General features: G+C 47.5%; 1 protein-coding gene across 1 annotated transcript in view; it reads right to left on the bottom strand.

Annotated features, from left to right (window-relative positions):
* The window catches only part of COL9A3 (collagen type IX alpha 3 chain), a 217,412-nt gene that overhangs the window by 37,606 nt on the left and 161,764 nt on the right, over window positions 1–18,042 (bottom strand). The window contains exons 29-31 of the mRNA XM_086929605.1: window positions 17,417–17,471; window positions 15,586–15,768; window positions 14,338–14,415 (exon numbers count right to left, since the gene is read on the bottom strand). Of these exons, the coding sequence (XP_086785731.1) occupies window positions 14,338–14,415; window positions 15,586–15,768; window positions 17,417–17,471 (316 nt within the window). The remainder of the gene's footprint in view (window positions 1–14,337; window positions 14,416–15,585; window positions 15,769–17,416; window positions 17,472–18,042) is intronic.

The raw sequence follows: 18,042 nt of genomic DNA, 5'->3' as shown, positions 1-18,042 counted from the left end.
TCTCTCTCTCCCCCTCCCCCCCCATCATCCCTCACACACACATTTTGCCCCCTTTTTAGCTACTGCATGCTGGACAGTGCACTGTGGCCTGCTAACCAGACCTCAGTGCCAATGTTCTTTCCTTAAAACAAGGTGAGGTCTAATTATATCACAATTAGCAAAGTACTTTAGCACCTGTCCAAGTCCTTAATAAAAGGTACCCCTGGTTCCTAGGGCATGGGTACTAAAGAGCATCTCTAAAAGCTGTAGCATATCTTATGCCACTCTTAAGGACCCACACAAATTCCACACAGACTGCCATTGCAGGCTGCGTGACATGGTGCAAACCATGAGTGAATACATGGCATGGCACACTCCTGTGTGCCATTCCAAAGTCACTGCATTTAATATGTCACCCATACTGCGTGCCTTTGAGCCCTAAGAAAGGGTGCATTATATTTTACGTGACAGCATATGTGCATGAGCAGATATGCCCCTGTGATGTCTAGTTCTATTATGAGATATTGCAAGTGAACAGGGAAGCCATTGTAGGATTGTGTGATGTAGTCTAGTGGTTGGGGGGTGGAGTGAAGGGGAGGAGCAGGAACGGGAGGAGCCAGGGACAGGAACCAAGTCAGTTAGAGTAGGGACAGGGTTGACATTGGATGTAAGGAATAAAGCTCCAGTCAAACTATAATCTGTGTCTGTGATTATTAGTAGCGCGATGCTACAACTGGCGACGAGGGTGGGATGACTAAGCCCACCGCTCACGGAACCCCACGAGAACACCCCGTCCCAGGCAGCGTCGAGGAGAACGCTGCCGAGTGAAGCCGAGCTGCCGCCTGAGGAGAAGAGGCCAGCAGCAGGTGACCCTGCCCCTCCAGAGACAGTGAGGCAGCCGAGAGAGGCCGCAGGAACGAGCGCTGAACCGCTCGAAAGAAAGGAAACCGATCGCGCCGAAGCGCGACTCACGCCGGAAGCGTGTGCCTTGGGTGAGTCCTGGAAGCGCAGAAGTCGGGAGCCCACTCCGACCCTGCCTCGCACCCAAGAGCGAAGGAGAAGTGCCCCAGCGTGGAGGACGTTGTCCCTGAAGATCCGCTGCGCGAGCGCCGCCGAGCGCGTTGAAGTCGGGGCTCGAGTGCCCGTCGACGTCGGAAAACCTCACGCCTGATGCGTGAGTCTTGGCATGCTGGCGCCAAAGAAGCGCAGGAATCTGCAGAGTAAGGCGGGAGCCCACCCCAACCTCACCTGGTGGTGTCGTTGGAGAGAAGCAAATCCTGACGTGTGCTGCCTCTTTAAGTCACCTGCCGGTGACTCCAGAGTGAATCGGGACCGAGTGAGCCATGAGAGAAAGCCTCGTGTGCATGTAGTGACGGCGGCCATCTTGGAGTCAGGCAACTTTCAAGACAGATCCCTTGGTCGTTGTAGAACGGCCATTTTAAAGTCAGGCAACCTTTGGGACATCGTCCCTCTGCAAACTGTAAGCGGCCATTTTGAGGTCAGGCGAGCCGAGTTTAGTAACAAGCATTGGCAGACACAAGAAAACAAGCATTGGCAAACGGGAGGAAACAAACACTGGTAACAGAAATGAAACGAGCATGGATACCTGCAAGAGAACAATAAGGGACCAGCTCTGATGAAATGGGCACCAGCAAATGCCAGAGACAAGCAAAGTAAACGATGAACACAAACACGCATTAATACAGGTGACAGGAAAAGGAATGAACCAAAGTAACTGTTAGCAACGAGCACTGGCACATACCCGATTCGCAGCGCGTCAAGCACAAGCGAATGTCGGAAATAAGCGAAGACTGCACTGCATATAAACAAGCACGGGTGACCACAAGCTCAGAAGTCAGCGAGCACAAGCAAGTGCAGATCCCGAATGTAACAAGCACGAGCAAAAGACAAGTGCCAAAGCAAACATTCAGCACTACGCGAAGACAAACAATTAAAAGTAACGGGATCTAAGAAGATGAATGATCCAGAAGCACGAGTGGAGAAATGTCAAGGAAGCCCTCTCCCATCAACAAAGTGATTGGATAACCTACACTAATCCAGAGAAGACACATGAGTGAACTGGATGTCAAATGTGCCAGGCACCATCGCGGAAGAGCCACCAACCACCTGCAGCTACCATACAACTCTAAAGAAAGCGAGCCACGAGTCACACATAGTGTAGCTGAGTGGTGGCCATTCGGAACTCAAGAAATCCAAGCTTCATTAACGAGCGCCGATCGAGACAGTTGCGAAGCTTATCAACCTCCGGGGAAACAACCAGACCAAGGATCTCGGCCGAAGGTGGTCAGCAAATAAGACAGGAAGCAAAGTGAACAATCCTGCACCGGCAGCAGACGGAAACTCTCCTCCCTCATGGCAATGGATACAGCAACCCATCGGTCCAATCCCTGCATTGAAGTACCGCCCCCGGTGACACAGACTGACAGTCAAAATTTGGGCCCCAAATGGAACCTGTGGCTGGAATCATTGGACGATTTCCTCAACGCAATCGGTGAACGAAGAGATAGAAAATGTCTGACTCTACTAATCCAGCTGGTAGGTCATGAGGGCCGACGTTTATTCAGAACATTCCCGGAAAAGGACACAGAGACCTATGAGAGGCTTCAAAAGAAGCTACGTACCCATTTCCATGCACCGGTAGACGGGATCATGCTCGCATCGCTTTCACCACAGCACGGCAGGAACCAGGAGAACCACTGCCAAAATTCATTACCCGGTTACAAAGATTGGTACCTGGCTGCTACTTCAATACCTTTACAAATGAAGAAGCCGTTCGGCTTCGGATAATCGAAGGCTGCTCAAATGCAGACACAAAGCGCAAGATTCTTCAGGGGCAGTGGTCGCTAGAGAGAATCATCAGAGGGGCCGAGGTTGGAGTGCAGGTAAAAGCAAGAGACATATCAAAAGACGTACACTCGAATGCAAGATGCAAGGATGTCTGTAAAGAGACATCCCTCATGTCTGGGGGCAAGGCCCAGGAAACAACCAAAACCGAAAAGAGGGAGGGTGAAGGCAGATCAGAGCCAAGACGAAACAAGAGACAAAGCACACAAAAGACCAGGATGAGTCAGGACTGCGATAGCGGCACTGATACAACCTCACTGAGTTATTCAACATCCAGGAGTCAGTCAACAGATGGTAGCACTGATACAACCTCACGGAGCCAGTCAACCGATGGTGAAAACGGTTCTGAAGCGGATGAAGTGTCAAGTGGGACAGATCACACCCATGGACAATATGGCAGCCTGCCCAACAAGAGGGCAAGAAAGACAAACTACAGAAGATGGGAACAATCCCGTCAACACTGGAAATCGGCACACGAACACCCCGGCATCCTCCCACTATTCACCAAAGTCTGTAGAGGAGTCTGAGGAAGCATCAAGCAGCGAGACACATCACCCCAATGGCACGGACGTCAGTACACCCAACAAGCGAGAAGAAGAAACCAACCACATGAGGAGTGGTAAGCCACTCCGACACCGAAAAGGGAGAGGCATGTGCACTCAAGACAGTCATGACAACGAGAAAACGGAGAAGAGACAACTGATGTCACGTGAGAGGGGTAAAGACCAAATGTCCCAGGATCAAACTAAAGAAGTAAACGCGTGGTTAACAAACAACCTCTCCACCGTAACAACACAGAAGACATGTAAAGAGACGTACCCAAAGGAATGTCCTGCAGATAGCTCTAACTCCAGGAGCATATCGTCACAGACTACCAACTCAATAAACTTACCAGTCAAGTCACCCTCAAAGGAACGTTCTCAAAGGGAATCGGCGAACGACTCCTCCGATTCGGAAAGCACGTCTGTCCGATCACTCGGGTCAACAAAATCATGGTCCCGACCACGCCCATGGCATCAATCATCCGAACGCACAATTGAACCAAAGGAGAACATGTCATGTCAGTCATCGCCATATCAAGACATGAGTAATATACCGTCACCCTTGATGGGGTCAGCAAGGCTGACTCAACGAACTGACAGAAGGAAAACAAAGAGATGGGACAGCATCTACCAGGTGGAAAAGGACTATCCTGTCACCCTGCGAGGAGGACCAAGTATGGTGACAGAGATAGATTGTCACCGGATGAGAGAGAAACAGGTACATGCCCGGAGGGTCAAGGGGTTCGCCAGTCTCAAACACGAGTGGGAGTGGGAGAGGCAAACAGAGGCAGCAAACGAGTCCAAGAATCAAACCAGGACACCCAGTTCAGATAGTACATTAACGTCTGCCATGCCTGACGGTGAACAGAAGAAAAGTGCTGCTCCCAACCTGACAAGACAAAAAGAAGTAACCTTACAGGTGGAAGCTCAGAAGAAAACTAGAACCTCGTCCACTCATGAAGGAGATCGATCGTCAATAGAACAAGAGTCACCGAGGAAAACAGACTGCCACTACCGCGCTGAGCCAGTAACAGTTACACAACAAGAAAGAACCATGATAGCTGCGGAACCAGAGAATAAGCAGCCCACACGCAATGGGTTGCATTCTCAAAAGTGCACTCCCGTAGTCAAGGATGCCTTGGTTAAGACAACGAAAAGATTGACCAAAGCCAGACCCACCACTGATTCGACACTACTGATGCTTGAAAAACAGGCAGTCCGCCGACCTGTGTGGCTGATTGAAGAATTGCGAACACTGTGGAAATTAAGTTCATTTTGTTAAGAAAGGGGGAGATGTAGGATTGTGTGATGTAGTCTAGTGGTTGGGGGGTGGAGTGAAGGGGAGGAGCAGGAACAGGAGGAGCCGGGGACAGGAACCAAGTCAGTTAAAGTAGGGACAGGGTTGACACTGGATGTAAGGAATAAAGCTCCAGTCAAACTATAATCTGTGTCTGTGATTATTAGTAGCGCGATGCTACAGCCATCTTAAGGTATGTACTGGGCACTGGTCAAAACGAGTTAGCCAGCTACATAATGGCTTCACTGAAACATATGGTGTTTGGTATCAAACACCTCGTATTGATAAACCCACACTGATTCTAGTAATGGATGTATTAATACTTGCACCCATTGGGTATCTTAGAGGCACCCCCTGTACCTTAGTCCTCAAGTGTGCTGGCTGACTGGTTCTGTCCAGCCTACCACCACAGACACGTTTCTGCCCCCCCCAGGAGGTGAGAGCCCCACTCTGAGAGGTCAGAAACAATGCGTGCTGTGGCATGAGGTGTTTACACCTCCTCCAGCAGGGAGGCTAGTAAATCAGCATATCAAAGCTAGAGGCTTCACAGTCTGCCACCTTTGATATGCGAGCCTTGCTTCCCCCAAACCTGGAGGATGCCCCCCCTGCCTTGAGGCCCGTTTGGCAACAAGACAGGCAGGAAATTAGATAGTCAGGAGGCATGTTACACTGCCATGCTGGATACACCTCTAGGGTACGCAGCCTGAAGTGAACACGAAAGTAAGGATTCCACCTCTTGAGTGTGGTGGAATTAGGAGCGCTGGGACAAGGTGATGCCCACTCCCCACCGGAAGTGGTCATCAAGGAGGTCTAGTGACCTCAGGGGTAAGTGGCCCATTGGCAACTACCCGTCACTCCCTTAACACCCCTAATTTGAGTATTTAGGTGGCACCCCTGACACCAGGAAATCAGATTTGACTACTAGAAACCGAGGAAAAAAGAAGAAGGACTGAAGTTAGTGTAAACTGAAGACCTATACCGAAGATTGGAGCAAAATTCTGCCAGGCTGCTTGCCCTTTAACTATCATTGGGACTGACTACCCAAAACCCTTGGAGGACTGCCCAGCACCTCAACAACTAGGAAAGATCTCCCATGGAGCAGAGGAGCTGCTCCCCTGTAATTGCAGGCACAGAGAAGCATCTGCCAGGTCCACCGTGTTGCCGGCCATCGGGTCCACAGAAGGAGCAGCGTGACAGGAGGTCTTCGTTCTTCAGAAGCTCATATCCGTATCCTTGCCAAGTTTGGAGAGGCCAGGAGCCACCCAGCACCAATATCCTTGGTACCGGAGCAGTTTCCGCAACCAAGGCTTGTTAGTGGTCCAGTCCGGACTCCAACAGCACAAAGGCAGACCTATCATTGAGGGAGATCAGGATGCACCAGGCCAGCACCAAGAGTGGCCCTTGTGCCCTGTTTCTGCTCTTCGCCAGGTGACAAAGACACAGAGTGAGTTTCTGACAACCGTGACCCAACACCTTAAAGCACCCCTGCACCCAAGGCCCACAGGCTGAGTTTAAGGGAGGCGACAGTGCCAACAGGGTCCTGAGACCCTCAAGAGCTGAGCCCACACTTGGGTTTGGCAAGACTGGTCCCCCCGTCACCACCTGCAGCCTCTATCTGCAGGGACTGAGAACCACAAGAGTCTTCAGCAGGGTGGCCGAGTCGGACAAAGCACCTCTAAACACGAGCCCCTCAGCCTGAGTTCGAGTGGACCAATGGTGTCCCTGCATGCTCAAAACACTCAAGACCTGAGCCACCCTTTGGGTTCAACCAGAGTGGACCCCAGTCCCTGCTTGCAGCCTCTTTTCAACAGGAATGTTTCCCATTGACTTAAATGGGGCACCCAACGCAAAAAAAGTACTTCTGCACCAGGTTGGCCCTGTGTTGCCTAAGTTGACCAGTTGGTGCTGCCTTGGACCTTGCCCCATACTCACTTAAGTCCAGGAGAACAGTCCTGTAAGTCGTTGACAAATGACCGTATGCAGTATATGTTTCTTTACCATATAATTACATTACAGCTTCAAACTACAAGTGTATTTCTTTAAACTTAAAAACTCATAACTTAAAAAGTACTTACCCGATTAAGGTGACCTTGGTGTCGGAATTTATATAAAAATAAGTTATTTTTATAAATTGGTGTCAGATTTCGTTATTGAGTGTGTGTCTCGCTTACTGACTCTGTGTGTACAATACATTTTTATCATTATCCTCTGACAAGCCTAAATTGCTCACCCACACTACCACAAAAGAGAGCATTTAGGATTATTATTTAACTTTTGTAAATCAATAAGGGTTGCCTGTATTCTCTACACAGCGTACTTCGTTTTCGTGCACTATACAGAGAGGCAGATTCCTAGGAGTTCTAATTATAATTTTGCAAAGATAAAGTGTCTCTCAAAACGAACTCAAGATTTATCCGGAAAGGAACTGATTAAGCTAGCGGGTGCCGCAGCGCTTGAGGTGGTTTGTGGTGTGTTCCCTTCGCAATCTGGTTTGCTGCTGCTGAGGGGATTTGCGAGAGGCTGACTTCATCCATAGTGCCCTGAGCGGGAGAGGCGCTTCTTTGCTTGTTTCCAGCTGGTTCTACCTCCCATTACCCTTGGGGGACTGCAAGTCCCAGGACGCTTTGCTGCCGCACACCTGGTCTGGAGACCCGACACGCCCACAGCCTCAGGCGCCTTGATAACACCTCGCCGCACCCGCTGTCACGGGTGCCGCAGCGCTTGAGGTGGTTTGTGGTGTGTTCCCTTCGCAATCTGGTTTGCTGCTGCTGAGGGGATTTGCGAGAGGCTGACTTCATCCATAGTGCCCTGAGAGGGAGAGGCGCTTCTTTGCTTGTTTCCAGACGGTTCTACCTCCCGTTACCCTTGGGGGACTGCAAGTCCTAGGACGCTTTGCTGCCGCACACCTGGTCTGGAGACCCGACACGCCCACAGACTCCGGCGAGATTTAAACAAACTCCCATCCCCGTGGCGCGGGAGCGTCCCATGAGAAGCCCGGGACAAGGGCGGGCCGAAGGAGGCCGGGCTGGGCCACCCCTCTAAACCTTTCCGCAAAAGACATCTTGGGTGAATTTTATAGCGGTACCTTGTTTTAATGTTACTTCATAATATGCAGTCAAAGTGACTAACAACCCTTTTTCCTTGGCCATTTTGGTTCTTTGGTATAGTTCTTTGTGTTCCTGCTCTTGGTATACTCTTATATTTTAGGTATTTTATTTTACCCCCCAATTGGCTGTAAGTGGCTGTGAGCAGCAGCATGGGCAAGGGAGATACGGCGACTGCTCACCGCCCTACGACCAGGCTATTAGCGGCTTCTGCTCAACCCCTACCTAGCCTTACGGCTATTGATAAAATGCTTCAAAAAACAATATGGGTTGTGGCTAACGCTATAGAAAATACAGAAAGGCGTCTTTCGATTACCCCTGCTATGCCCTTCTCTACTCTCCTGGAAGACTGCTCCGCAGCCACAGCTTTTCCTACAGATTTTATGACCTCCCTTATGCCCTCATTCTCAGACCTACCCGGTGCTCAGATTGTCTCTGACTCAGATTTTGTAATTGAGAGCGCGCAATCGCGATCTTCCTCTTCCCCCGCCCGGGTCCCACCCCAGGAGCACGTGCGTTGTACCAGACCCATAAAATCTAAGAAAAAGGGGAAACCCACTAAGGCACCAGTACCTACTCCTGCTTGTGGAGATTCCGAGCAGGGCTTCCGTGACCCTAATCTCGGTCCTCGTGCTTTCTCTGGTCCACCTCTCTGGGCTACGGACCTTTTGTCCGATCTCCAGGCCAACATGGAACTAGTCATCAATACCCATTTTAAATCCTTGTCCTCTAAGATTGATAGACTGGTTTCTTTGATAAATATTAAAGGCCCAGGGAAAGCACAGACAGCCACCGCATCGGGGAATACTATCTCAGCACTGGCTAAAGGACCCACCAATATGGCTGCGAAGGATCAGCCTCTGGCCAATAGTTTTTGCCCTAATCCCTCCACCTCTGCACTGATCCCCCCTAAGATCACGACTCCCACCCTAACTACTAACGGCCCAGGTTCCATTGGTCGCCCCACTACGTCTCCATCTGTCCCGGGATGTAAAGTACAGGAACCACCAGGGCTGCCAAAGCCAACCGGGCTCTTAGAGTGCCCGCTAGGAAATAACAACATGCTGGGCTCTTCTAAAATACACTCCCTTACCCCAGTTTTCTCCGGAAGCTTCGCCATATGTGGTGGTGCTCACAGGCGTCCCTGCCCTCTCAGGCGAAACAAGGGAATCTTTTCGGAAATTGAAGAACAAAGTTATCTTCTGGTTAAGTAGGCACAGACCTTTAATGGGTGCCGGGCAGGGGGAAATTATGTTTGCACGTAGAGTAAGTTGGTTGGGGACGAGACCTAAGGACATTAGTGGTGACTGTGTGATTGTGAATTTTCGGGATCCAAGGGCTGTTGAACATGTATTACACAATGGAGGGTTTTCTCTCGCGAATTCTATCAACACCGTCCACTTGGGGTATTTCTATTCACAACCTTCACTCTAGGGGGGTCTGACCCATTCCGCCCCTTTCTTGCTGGTCATGATTATGAATTTAACATTGCTGTGGGTAATAGATACTCTGCCCTAAGCAATATAGACTGACCACTACCAATCAGTTCCCCCTTAGGATCTGTTTTGCCCCACTTGGTGTGTGAAGGTGGGGGGAATTCTAGCAGAATGAAGGGTGCGTCTGGTGAGACAGTCGGTCTGGAAGGGACAAATTTAAATATTTCCCCACCCTCTCCTAACCAAGGGTTAGTTAGTTCTGTAGAGGAAGTGGGTAACCATTTACATTCTAAACCTTCCTGCTCTACCAAACCTCTACTACTGGCGGACCCCCCGGTTCCTGCTTCAACTCACTTTCCACTTATAGGCTCTTGGAATGTAGCAGGACTCGAGAGAAAGCTGCTAAATCCGGAGTGGGGTGAGTTGATGGAGTGCTATGATCTATGTCTCTTCCTAGTGACCTGGATGCTGTCCCCTCCGGTCAGGGAGGGATATGCGTCCTTCCACGTCCCAGCATTTCAGGGTTCGAGGGGCAGACCTTCGGTGGGGCTATATATTTGGGTTGCTGTTCATCTGGGATGCACGGTTAAGGTTGTAGATTCCCACTGCCCGGACATTCTCTGTGTCATACTGAATTTCTATAAGGGGACTGTGCTGGCAGTGTTTAATATATACCTGCGCCCTTATCCACTCCAGCTGGGCTTATGAACTTTGGAAGCACTGGAGGCTCTCGTACAATCTCTTCCCCCGGGAGCTCATAAAATCATTGGTGCAGACCTCAACTGCCATTTTAAACCACTTTCGGGGATTCCCTCTATATCCTCGGAAGAGGACGAAAGTTGCTTCATTCCGGACTGCACCATGTACCCTGAAAAGCGCCTACTACCACTGGCCCTTGCGATGAACAAGTTGGTCTTCCTATATTCACTAAGGGCTTGTAATGGTAGATTGGCCCCAGATGTTCCAGGGACTAGCATATTTAATAGACCGGGGGGAAGCTCTACCATAGATTACATATTGGTAAATGTAGAGTTTTGGGCTTGTCTCAGAACTTTTTCTGTGATCCCAAGGGTTGACAGCGATCACAACTTACTGTCATTAGAACTGTTAGCTCCCCTTGGCTGTCACAGTGATCTAGGACGTGAGGAGACGGCTACCGACTGTAATCTAGTCATAGCAGCGGGAGGGAGAAGAGTTAGATGAGACAGGATTGCACTGGCTCCTGAGAGGCTGGCAGAATTATATCAACTCGTTGTAAGCTCTCTCACGGAGGTCTCTAACCTCCTGGGCGCAGTTTGCGAACCTCTCCCTTCCCATTCCCAGGGGCTGCAAGACATACATAACAACCTTTTCGGCTACCTGGCCTGCTATTTCTACTCTTCGGGTGCTAGGTGTGGTGGGACAAAGAGGCGGGATCACTGGTTTAATAAAGCATATGGCTACGCGAAGAGGTGCTTGATCAGGGAGGTCAAATCGGGCTCAATTTCCAGCATCAGAACGGCGAGGGAAGAGTATAAAACTTTGATTAAGGAGGCTAGGGCTGAGTGGGAAGCCGCCAGGTGGGACAATATCCGAGTGGCATTGGGAACCCGAGATTTCAGGTCATTCTGAAATCTTGTGCGAGTTGAGTCAGCCGAGGGGAAGTCTGCCATCATCCCTAATCTTAGTGAAGACGCTTGGCTAGATCATTTTAAGCCCCTGTATTCATCTGGCCATAGCGACCACCATGAGGAGGCCGTAATGCAAAACCGCCCCACAGAACTGGCTCTCCTGGAAGCCCCGGTCTGCCCACCTTGCTCTGTCCATGAAGTGCGGGTGGCCCTTGGTAGCCTGAAATTAGGAAAAGCCCCGGGCCTGGACAGGATCCCTGGCGACCTCTACTGTAGCGAACAAAAGGTATGGGCTCCCTATCTGTGTGTTTATGTTAATGCCATTTTTCAGGGTTTGGAGATCCCTGAAACCTGGCTGGGAGCCAAAATAATCCCCATTCACAAGAAAGCCTCCCCCCTCGACCCGACTAACTACCGCCCCATAAGTTTGATAGATGTCCTCCAGAAAATTTTCGCCCGCCCTCTGTTATCAAGGTTGCAGAATTGGATGGATGACCAACACATCCTAACCTCCCTTCAGGCGGGCTTCCGAGCAAAGGTTTCCACCATAGACCAACTGTTTAGATTACAGTTGGTCTACTGGAAGACGGTCTCTATTGGGGCAGGTAGTTTGTTTTTGATCTTTGTGGACCTTCGGTCCGTGTTCGACCTGGTCCATAGGGACAAGTTGTGGGCTTTACTGCTGGCAATGGGTGCCCCCCCTTATTTGTGCCATCTATTTAAACAACTGCACCAGGGCACATACGCTAGGGTGAGGTATGGGCGGAGCGGGGAGTTGTCGGCCCCCTTCCCAGTTGAAGGGGAGTAAGGCAGGGGTGCGTCTTGGCTCCTACCCTCTTCTCCCTCTTTCTTAATGGACTAATAGACCATCTCTCGTGAGCAAAAGATCTGGACTCTCCCAGTTTAGCTGTGAGACGGATACCTGCCCTAATGTTCGCCGATGATACTCTCCTGGTGTCAAAATCGTCAGGAGGTATACAGTGCACTTTAGAGGCATTCTGCTCCTTTTGTCATCTGAGAAATTTGGAGATCAACATCTCGAAAACAAAGTTCATGGTCTATAACTATAAATCGGCCAATTGCCTCGCCCGCATATGAATGGAACAGTGGTGGAACGTGTGTCCACCTTTGAGTACCTGGGGGTCACACTGAATGACAAGATGGACTGGGGATCCCATAAGGCTGGATCCAACCTAAAGCTGGCCCAATCTTCGGGTGGTATTTTAAAGATTTTTAATGACACCTCACTGAAACTCCTGAGCCCGCCTCTTGAGATTTATAAGGCCCAAGCAAGAGGGTGCGCACTCTATGGCATAGAGCTATGGGGCCATACATCAGCTGCTCCTTTGATGCTCACGGAAAATAGTTTTATTAGGTGCTTGCTCCATTTGCCTGTGAGCTCGCCTTTGATCCCTCTGCGGTTGGACCTGGGCCTGGTACCAATCCATGAGATCGTAGCAAATCGCCCTCTTCTGTACTGGAGGCGTCTTTGGGCGACTCCTGAGCTTTCGAGCTATAGGGAGGACCTGAGAGACATTCTGCAGAGGGGGACCTCGGGGAAAATACCCTGGTTGAATTACATCAAGCACCTCTGCCATGCTTTAGGTAGAGGAGACATGTGGTTGTTTCCCCAAGATTCCTGTCCTTTGCTTTCCAAAAAACTACTGAATGTAGCTCTAAGGAGGTACCGCACGGAGTCTACAACAAGTAATCCCTCGACGGGTAGGCTAACAGACACTTTTTTGAACATCAAGGCTTATCCCTGCTTGGAAGTCTTTTTGGATGATATCCAGCCCTCCTTGGCTAAGAAACTTTACATCCAGTTCAGACTCAGCGCATTGCGATTGAGGGCGGTAACGCACAAATGGCGGAACGCCTCCTCAACGGCAAGTACCTGCTCAGGGTGTTCGAGCGGCAGTGAGACAGATCTGCACGTCCTGCTCTTCTGCCCCACTTACACTAGGGCAAGGGAGAAATGGATTTTGCAGCTATGTAGGGCTAGGGGCGTTAGGGATTACAGGGAGGTCTTCAGGATTCTTAAATACGACACTACCCCCTGATAGTGTTTGCCACAGCAAGATTTCTCCTATCTATGTGGTACACGAGATGTGCAATATTAAAGCTGGAAGATCATATTTCGCACTAAGGGCTACTTTTTAGGAGGTGCCACACTTTTTATACAATTTTAGATATTCTACATATTATTATCTAGGTGTTTTTATTCGATGTTTTTAAATTTGCAGGAACTGTTTGTATGATATTTGTAACACAAGGTTACTTGTTTTATCCTTTGTTATTGTGTGTGTTTATTGTGTATGTATGGCCTTTTTATGGTATGTTACCGAAATAAAGTACTTTGACTGACTGACTGGCTAGCCTGTAGACCTCCTTTCTTTCCTCATCCAAGTTCTACAGCTGAAATAACCTTAAGGTTCTCTCGATGTCAAGAGACAGCTGAAATATTTTTTGAAAATATGAAAATCTTTATTCAGTCTCACCCTGAATTACCACAGCTCACGATGAAACACCAGACAGTTCCTGGCAGGGCCAGTGCTCACTCTAGAGCTACAGCAGCTGTCTTCAGCAGGATATCTCCAAAAGACATCTACAGAACGGCAACTAGTAGGACAACACATTCTTCCGCAAAGCACTGTTATCTTGCCATGCAATCCAAATCAAAGTCTTCACTGAGACAAGCAATGCTTCGAAATCTAGTCTCTTGAAGTGAGACTCATCCCTGCCTACCGTGGTTATTTTCTGTTGTACTGCTATGTTAATCTTAATTGAAGCATGTAAAATTATGTAGAATCGTAGGTTAGAAAAGAAAGATTTACTTACCTTCTAACTACTGTTCTCCAGCACTGATATGCTTTATGGATTTACTCGCAACCCACCTCCTCCCCTTTCGAGAGGCTCCAGAGACGAAGTAATCGTGACAAGTTTCGAAAATATGGCACTTACCCTTTGAAAGGATTTGAGCACTGTGGTTGGTGTTTATATCATGTAATGAGGCAGACAATGATAAATAGCCTATAGCTATTTTAAGTGCTAATTTAGTATATTTCACATTTCTATGTAAACATTGACTAATGACTATTCCCAGCCTGACAAATGGAAATAAGTAAAAGCATGTGAATGTATGAAAGATACAGTGTTGGACCACTGTAGTTTCAAGTCATAAACGTTGTGTTCACAATAAAGTTACTGTGTGAAGCAGGGTAGACCTTTCAGCTTCACCTTGAGCCCACTGGCCGTGCTTTTGGTGAAAAACAACTGTCAACTACTGTCAACTGCCCTAATCCGTGGACAATATTTCTTAATAATTGCAGAGGTTGATGATAAATATATATAACTATTGTATTTTGGACAACGCTTTGCTAGAACTATGTGATATGAGGAAATGTTCTGCCTTGTAAAATCTTTGCATTTCTGTCTGACTGACAGTTTTCTTGTTACAGATTAAAAGATAAACAGAGCAACATAAAATTGATACCATTAACATACCAGCATAGCCTTGGTCCCCATCTGGTCCATCAATGCCTTTGCCCACAGATCCTTTATCTCCCTTTTCACCCAGGTCACCTGCAAAAATGTAGACTGTATTATTATGTAGACCATAACAGAAATGACAACCCGGATGGCCCTGAGCTATAAAAATGCACTGTTTAACAACAATGTTCTTTTGGTTGCGCCGTGACTTTGTATGAAATAACTAGCAGTATGAAAACATTTAGAGGTAATGTATCTTTTCAGATATTAGTTAAGGAGAGACACTTAAGGAATTAGTAAATTTACATCTGCAATATTTTGATGTATTTTATTTTGAGGCTAAGTTTGATGAGTAGATAAATATCAAATACAATTGAGGAGATGAATTAATACCACAAGATTGATGCAGCCTCGGAAAAGAATACGAGTATGTTTTAGCCATGTATTTATAGTGAAGTAGCAAAATATTAGAATTAAATGTTCTCAAACTTTATAAAAGGTTCCTAAGAGAATACTTAATGATAAATGTAAACCATTTCATAATTAGAGAATGATAAAGGAACTGCACCGTGAATATATTACAAATTGAGAGTACTAGCTAGAGGATGTTTATCTGAATTATATTATTGAGACAGTAATAGAAAAAATGCATATTTGAATCTGTCACTGAAACATGAAAAGTTATCTAGTAATTAGTAACATATAAACATATGTATGTACAACCATTTGAACCAGATTGCAAATACTAACAATGTATTTTAGGGCACTATCATTTATCATAGTTAGATCCTTGATAAAGTGATTGTTCATTAAAAATCGTCGTGCTGGCTGAATTGTCTATTTTTGAATGAAGACTAAAGTCATTCAAAATGTCTAATGAGCTGAAGTGTGCTTTTGGAAGTATTTTTCAAGTGAGAGTTAAAAAACAAATGTTAGGGTAGCGTTCAAAATAAATTGTCTTTGTTAATGAAAATATATACAATTTCAACACAGATGAGCATAATCATTAAATTCTCAGGCTTTGTTTGTCGAATAAAATAAAATAAATGCCACTGGATACCTGATCATGATCAGAATCTGAATTCATATTGCCAACCAGAGTTCTGAGTTAAGTGCTTTTGGTTAAGGTAAATACGGAAGTGGTGATATTGCGGTGTTTGAGCCACTGCACGAAGATATATAAATCTGCTCTACTGACTATTATCCATTAAAATACCTCTAGTTTGGCAATTGCTATCACATTCCTGAACAAGCCTTGCTCACCTCTTGGTCCTGGGTCACCAAGCTCTCCTGTTGGTCCTCTATATCCGGGTGGACCACGGGCCCCTGGATGACCAATACTTCCAAGTGCCCCTTGTGGGCCGGGTGGGCCTGGAGGGCCAGGACGACCAACTGATCCAGGAGCCAATGGTCGTCTCAAATTAGCAGCCAACTGTGCCATTTGATCTACAAAACATAAATAAAAAGTTAATTAGTTTTTTTGGACATTAAGGGGGTCATTATGATGACGGGCGGACTTAGTCCGCCCGTCATCCTAGCGGGACACGGGACCGCCCGCCATAAGGGCGGGGGGTCCCGGGGGTGGTATTAGGATGTGCCCGCCACAGTGGCGGGCACATCCTGCATGTTAAGCATTGTGGCGGACGGTGCACCGCCCGCCACAATGCTGAAAAAGCACTTTCACATTTGCATTTACAAAGCGGCAGGCACCGCGTGGTGCCTGCCGCTTTGTAAATGCAAATGAAGGGGGGTACCACAGGTAAACTCCCCCGTGTGCACCCCCCTACTCTCCTTCACTCTGGGGTCCCGCACAGGGCCCCCAGAGTGAAGTCCGCCTGCCTTTCCGTAAAGGCATTGCCAAAAGTCCATCATAATATGGCTGGCGGTGTCTGATAGACACCGCCACCATATTATTCCTTTTCCGCCCCGGCCGCAAGGCGACCGGGGCGGAAAAGTGTCGGGCTGTGTTTTTCTCCGCTGCGGTCCCCCCTCCCCCCCCGCCATTGTAATATGGCGGGGGGAATTCAGGGAAGGATGTCGGGCGGATTGCCCCCACCAGGCTGGTGGTGGCTACCGCCAGCCTGGCGGGGGAAATCCGCCCGACATCCTAATGGGCCCCTATGTGCATTAACTGGAACACATTGCTTAATTATCTTCAAACGTAGCTTGCATCCCATCGTTGAGTAAAGCGTATTTGTCACTGGAGCTATAGTGATCAGAGATTTTGAAATTACAACTTTGAGCAGAGCAATACTGACAGTGGTCCTCTTTCTTGATGGTTTGTCAACACACAGGGGCACAACCAGGGGTTCCCTATCTGATACATGACTTATAGAGTGCAGTCTTTCATAGCATATCTGCCCTTTGGAGATCAGATCACTGCCAAGACATCTGTTCGCTGGCGCTGTTATGCCCACCGACTCTTGACTTATCCACTGCTCCACCTCAAATGCCAATTGCTGGACATGAACATGAATGTGTTTCAGTGCCAGTTGCCCTCTAATGAAAAAAGGCATCCACCTCAAGTTTTCTAGTGAACTTCTAAAGTGTTGCAAGTCAGATTGGGCAACACACATCCTCAGTACTGAGTTATCCTAAGATCATTTCCCCATTGTGCCGTAGCCTATGTGTGACAGCAGACTGCCAGGACATAATCTACTGTGACTGCCATTGAGCAGTAGACCTCATGTTTAGTTGTATAATGTTATCATTTGTAATAAGCTTACTATCTTCATAGGGTCCAACATTGTACCTTCACCTGTGCACACGTTGGTGTATTCAATATTTTTAAGTAAAATATAGAAAGTGTGATTGCCATTGTAGAGTGTTTATAAATTATTTTAAAAATCCTGGATCTCACAAAAAAATTACATTTTGAGCCTGTTTTGTGGCAAGACTGGTTGGGACAGTCTCTCAACTTATGTTCTTTTTCAGTATTTTGCGCTGAGAATGCAGATTAGGGTGTGAGGTAATGTCTATTGTAGGGGTTGCTAGCGATATGAGTACTTTACTCTTTGCATTTGAGCTAAGACAAACCCCATATTCCTACTCATAAGCAGGCATAACATTCAGGTGTTACAATAACTATACGCACCGTTTATCATTCCTCCACACAGCTCACGGATGTGTTGTTCACTTGCCAGTTTCCCCTGGAATGAAAATTCACAACGTATATTTAAAGTAAAAGTAATAAACTAATAACAATAATCCAGTTTCACCTCAAGTAGAAATCAAAACATGTGCTTCGTCGGATACCTTTGTAATTCATTTAGTAGCTGATAGGTTCAGGGACATATTTGGAGTTGAAGGCATCCACAGAAAAGGTTTTATTACCAACCTTGCATTTCACAGAGTGACCAAGTGTGGCCCTCTCTTAACAGGTGTTTTTGGGGAGAGATGAGAGAGAATGGAGAGCATGTTCTTCCTTTAATATATTAGGCCAAAGAAGTTAGTATGCAACACATTCTGGATATATTGGCTAAAATCTGTCCTGAAATGAAATGAGTGAACGGCCTCAGGTTCTGGCACAGTTTCAATGGCACAGTTTCAAGGAGAATTATGTCCCTGCATTAGCAAGTAATGCATGTTGCATTACGAAAATGTACCAATCCTTCAAAGCTACATTCAGGGCTGGATGTACTGAGGCTCCCTCAGCCGATCCAAGCTTTGAAGGCATCCTTTTCAGGTTATTAAAGTGCCTTGTATGGCTAGTACAGAATT

This window comes from Lissotriton vulgaris, chromosome 7, assembly GCF_964263255.1.
Source record: "Lissotriton vulgaris chromosome 7, aLisVul1.2, whole genome shotgun sequence".
NCBI lineage: Eukaryota > Metazoa > Chordata > Amphibia > Caudata > Salamandridae > Lissotriton > Lissotriton vulgaris.
The sequence above is the reverse complement of the archived record's forward strand: the minus strand, read 5'-3'. Positions and strand labels throughout refer to the sequence as shown.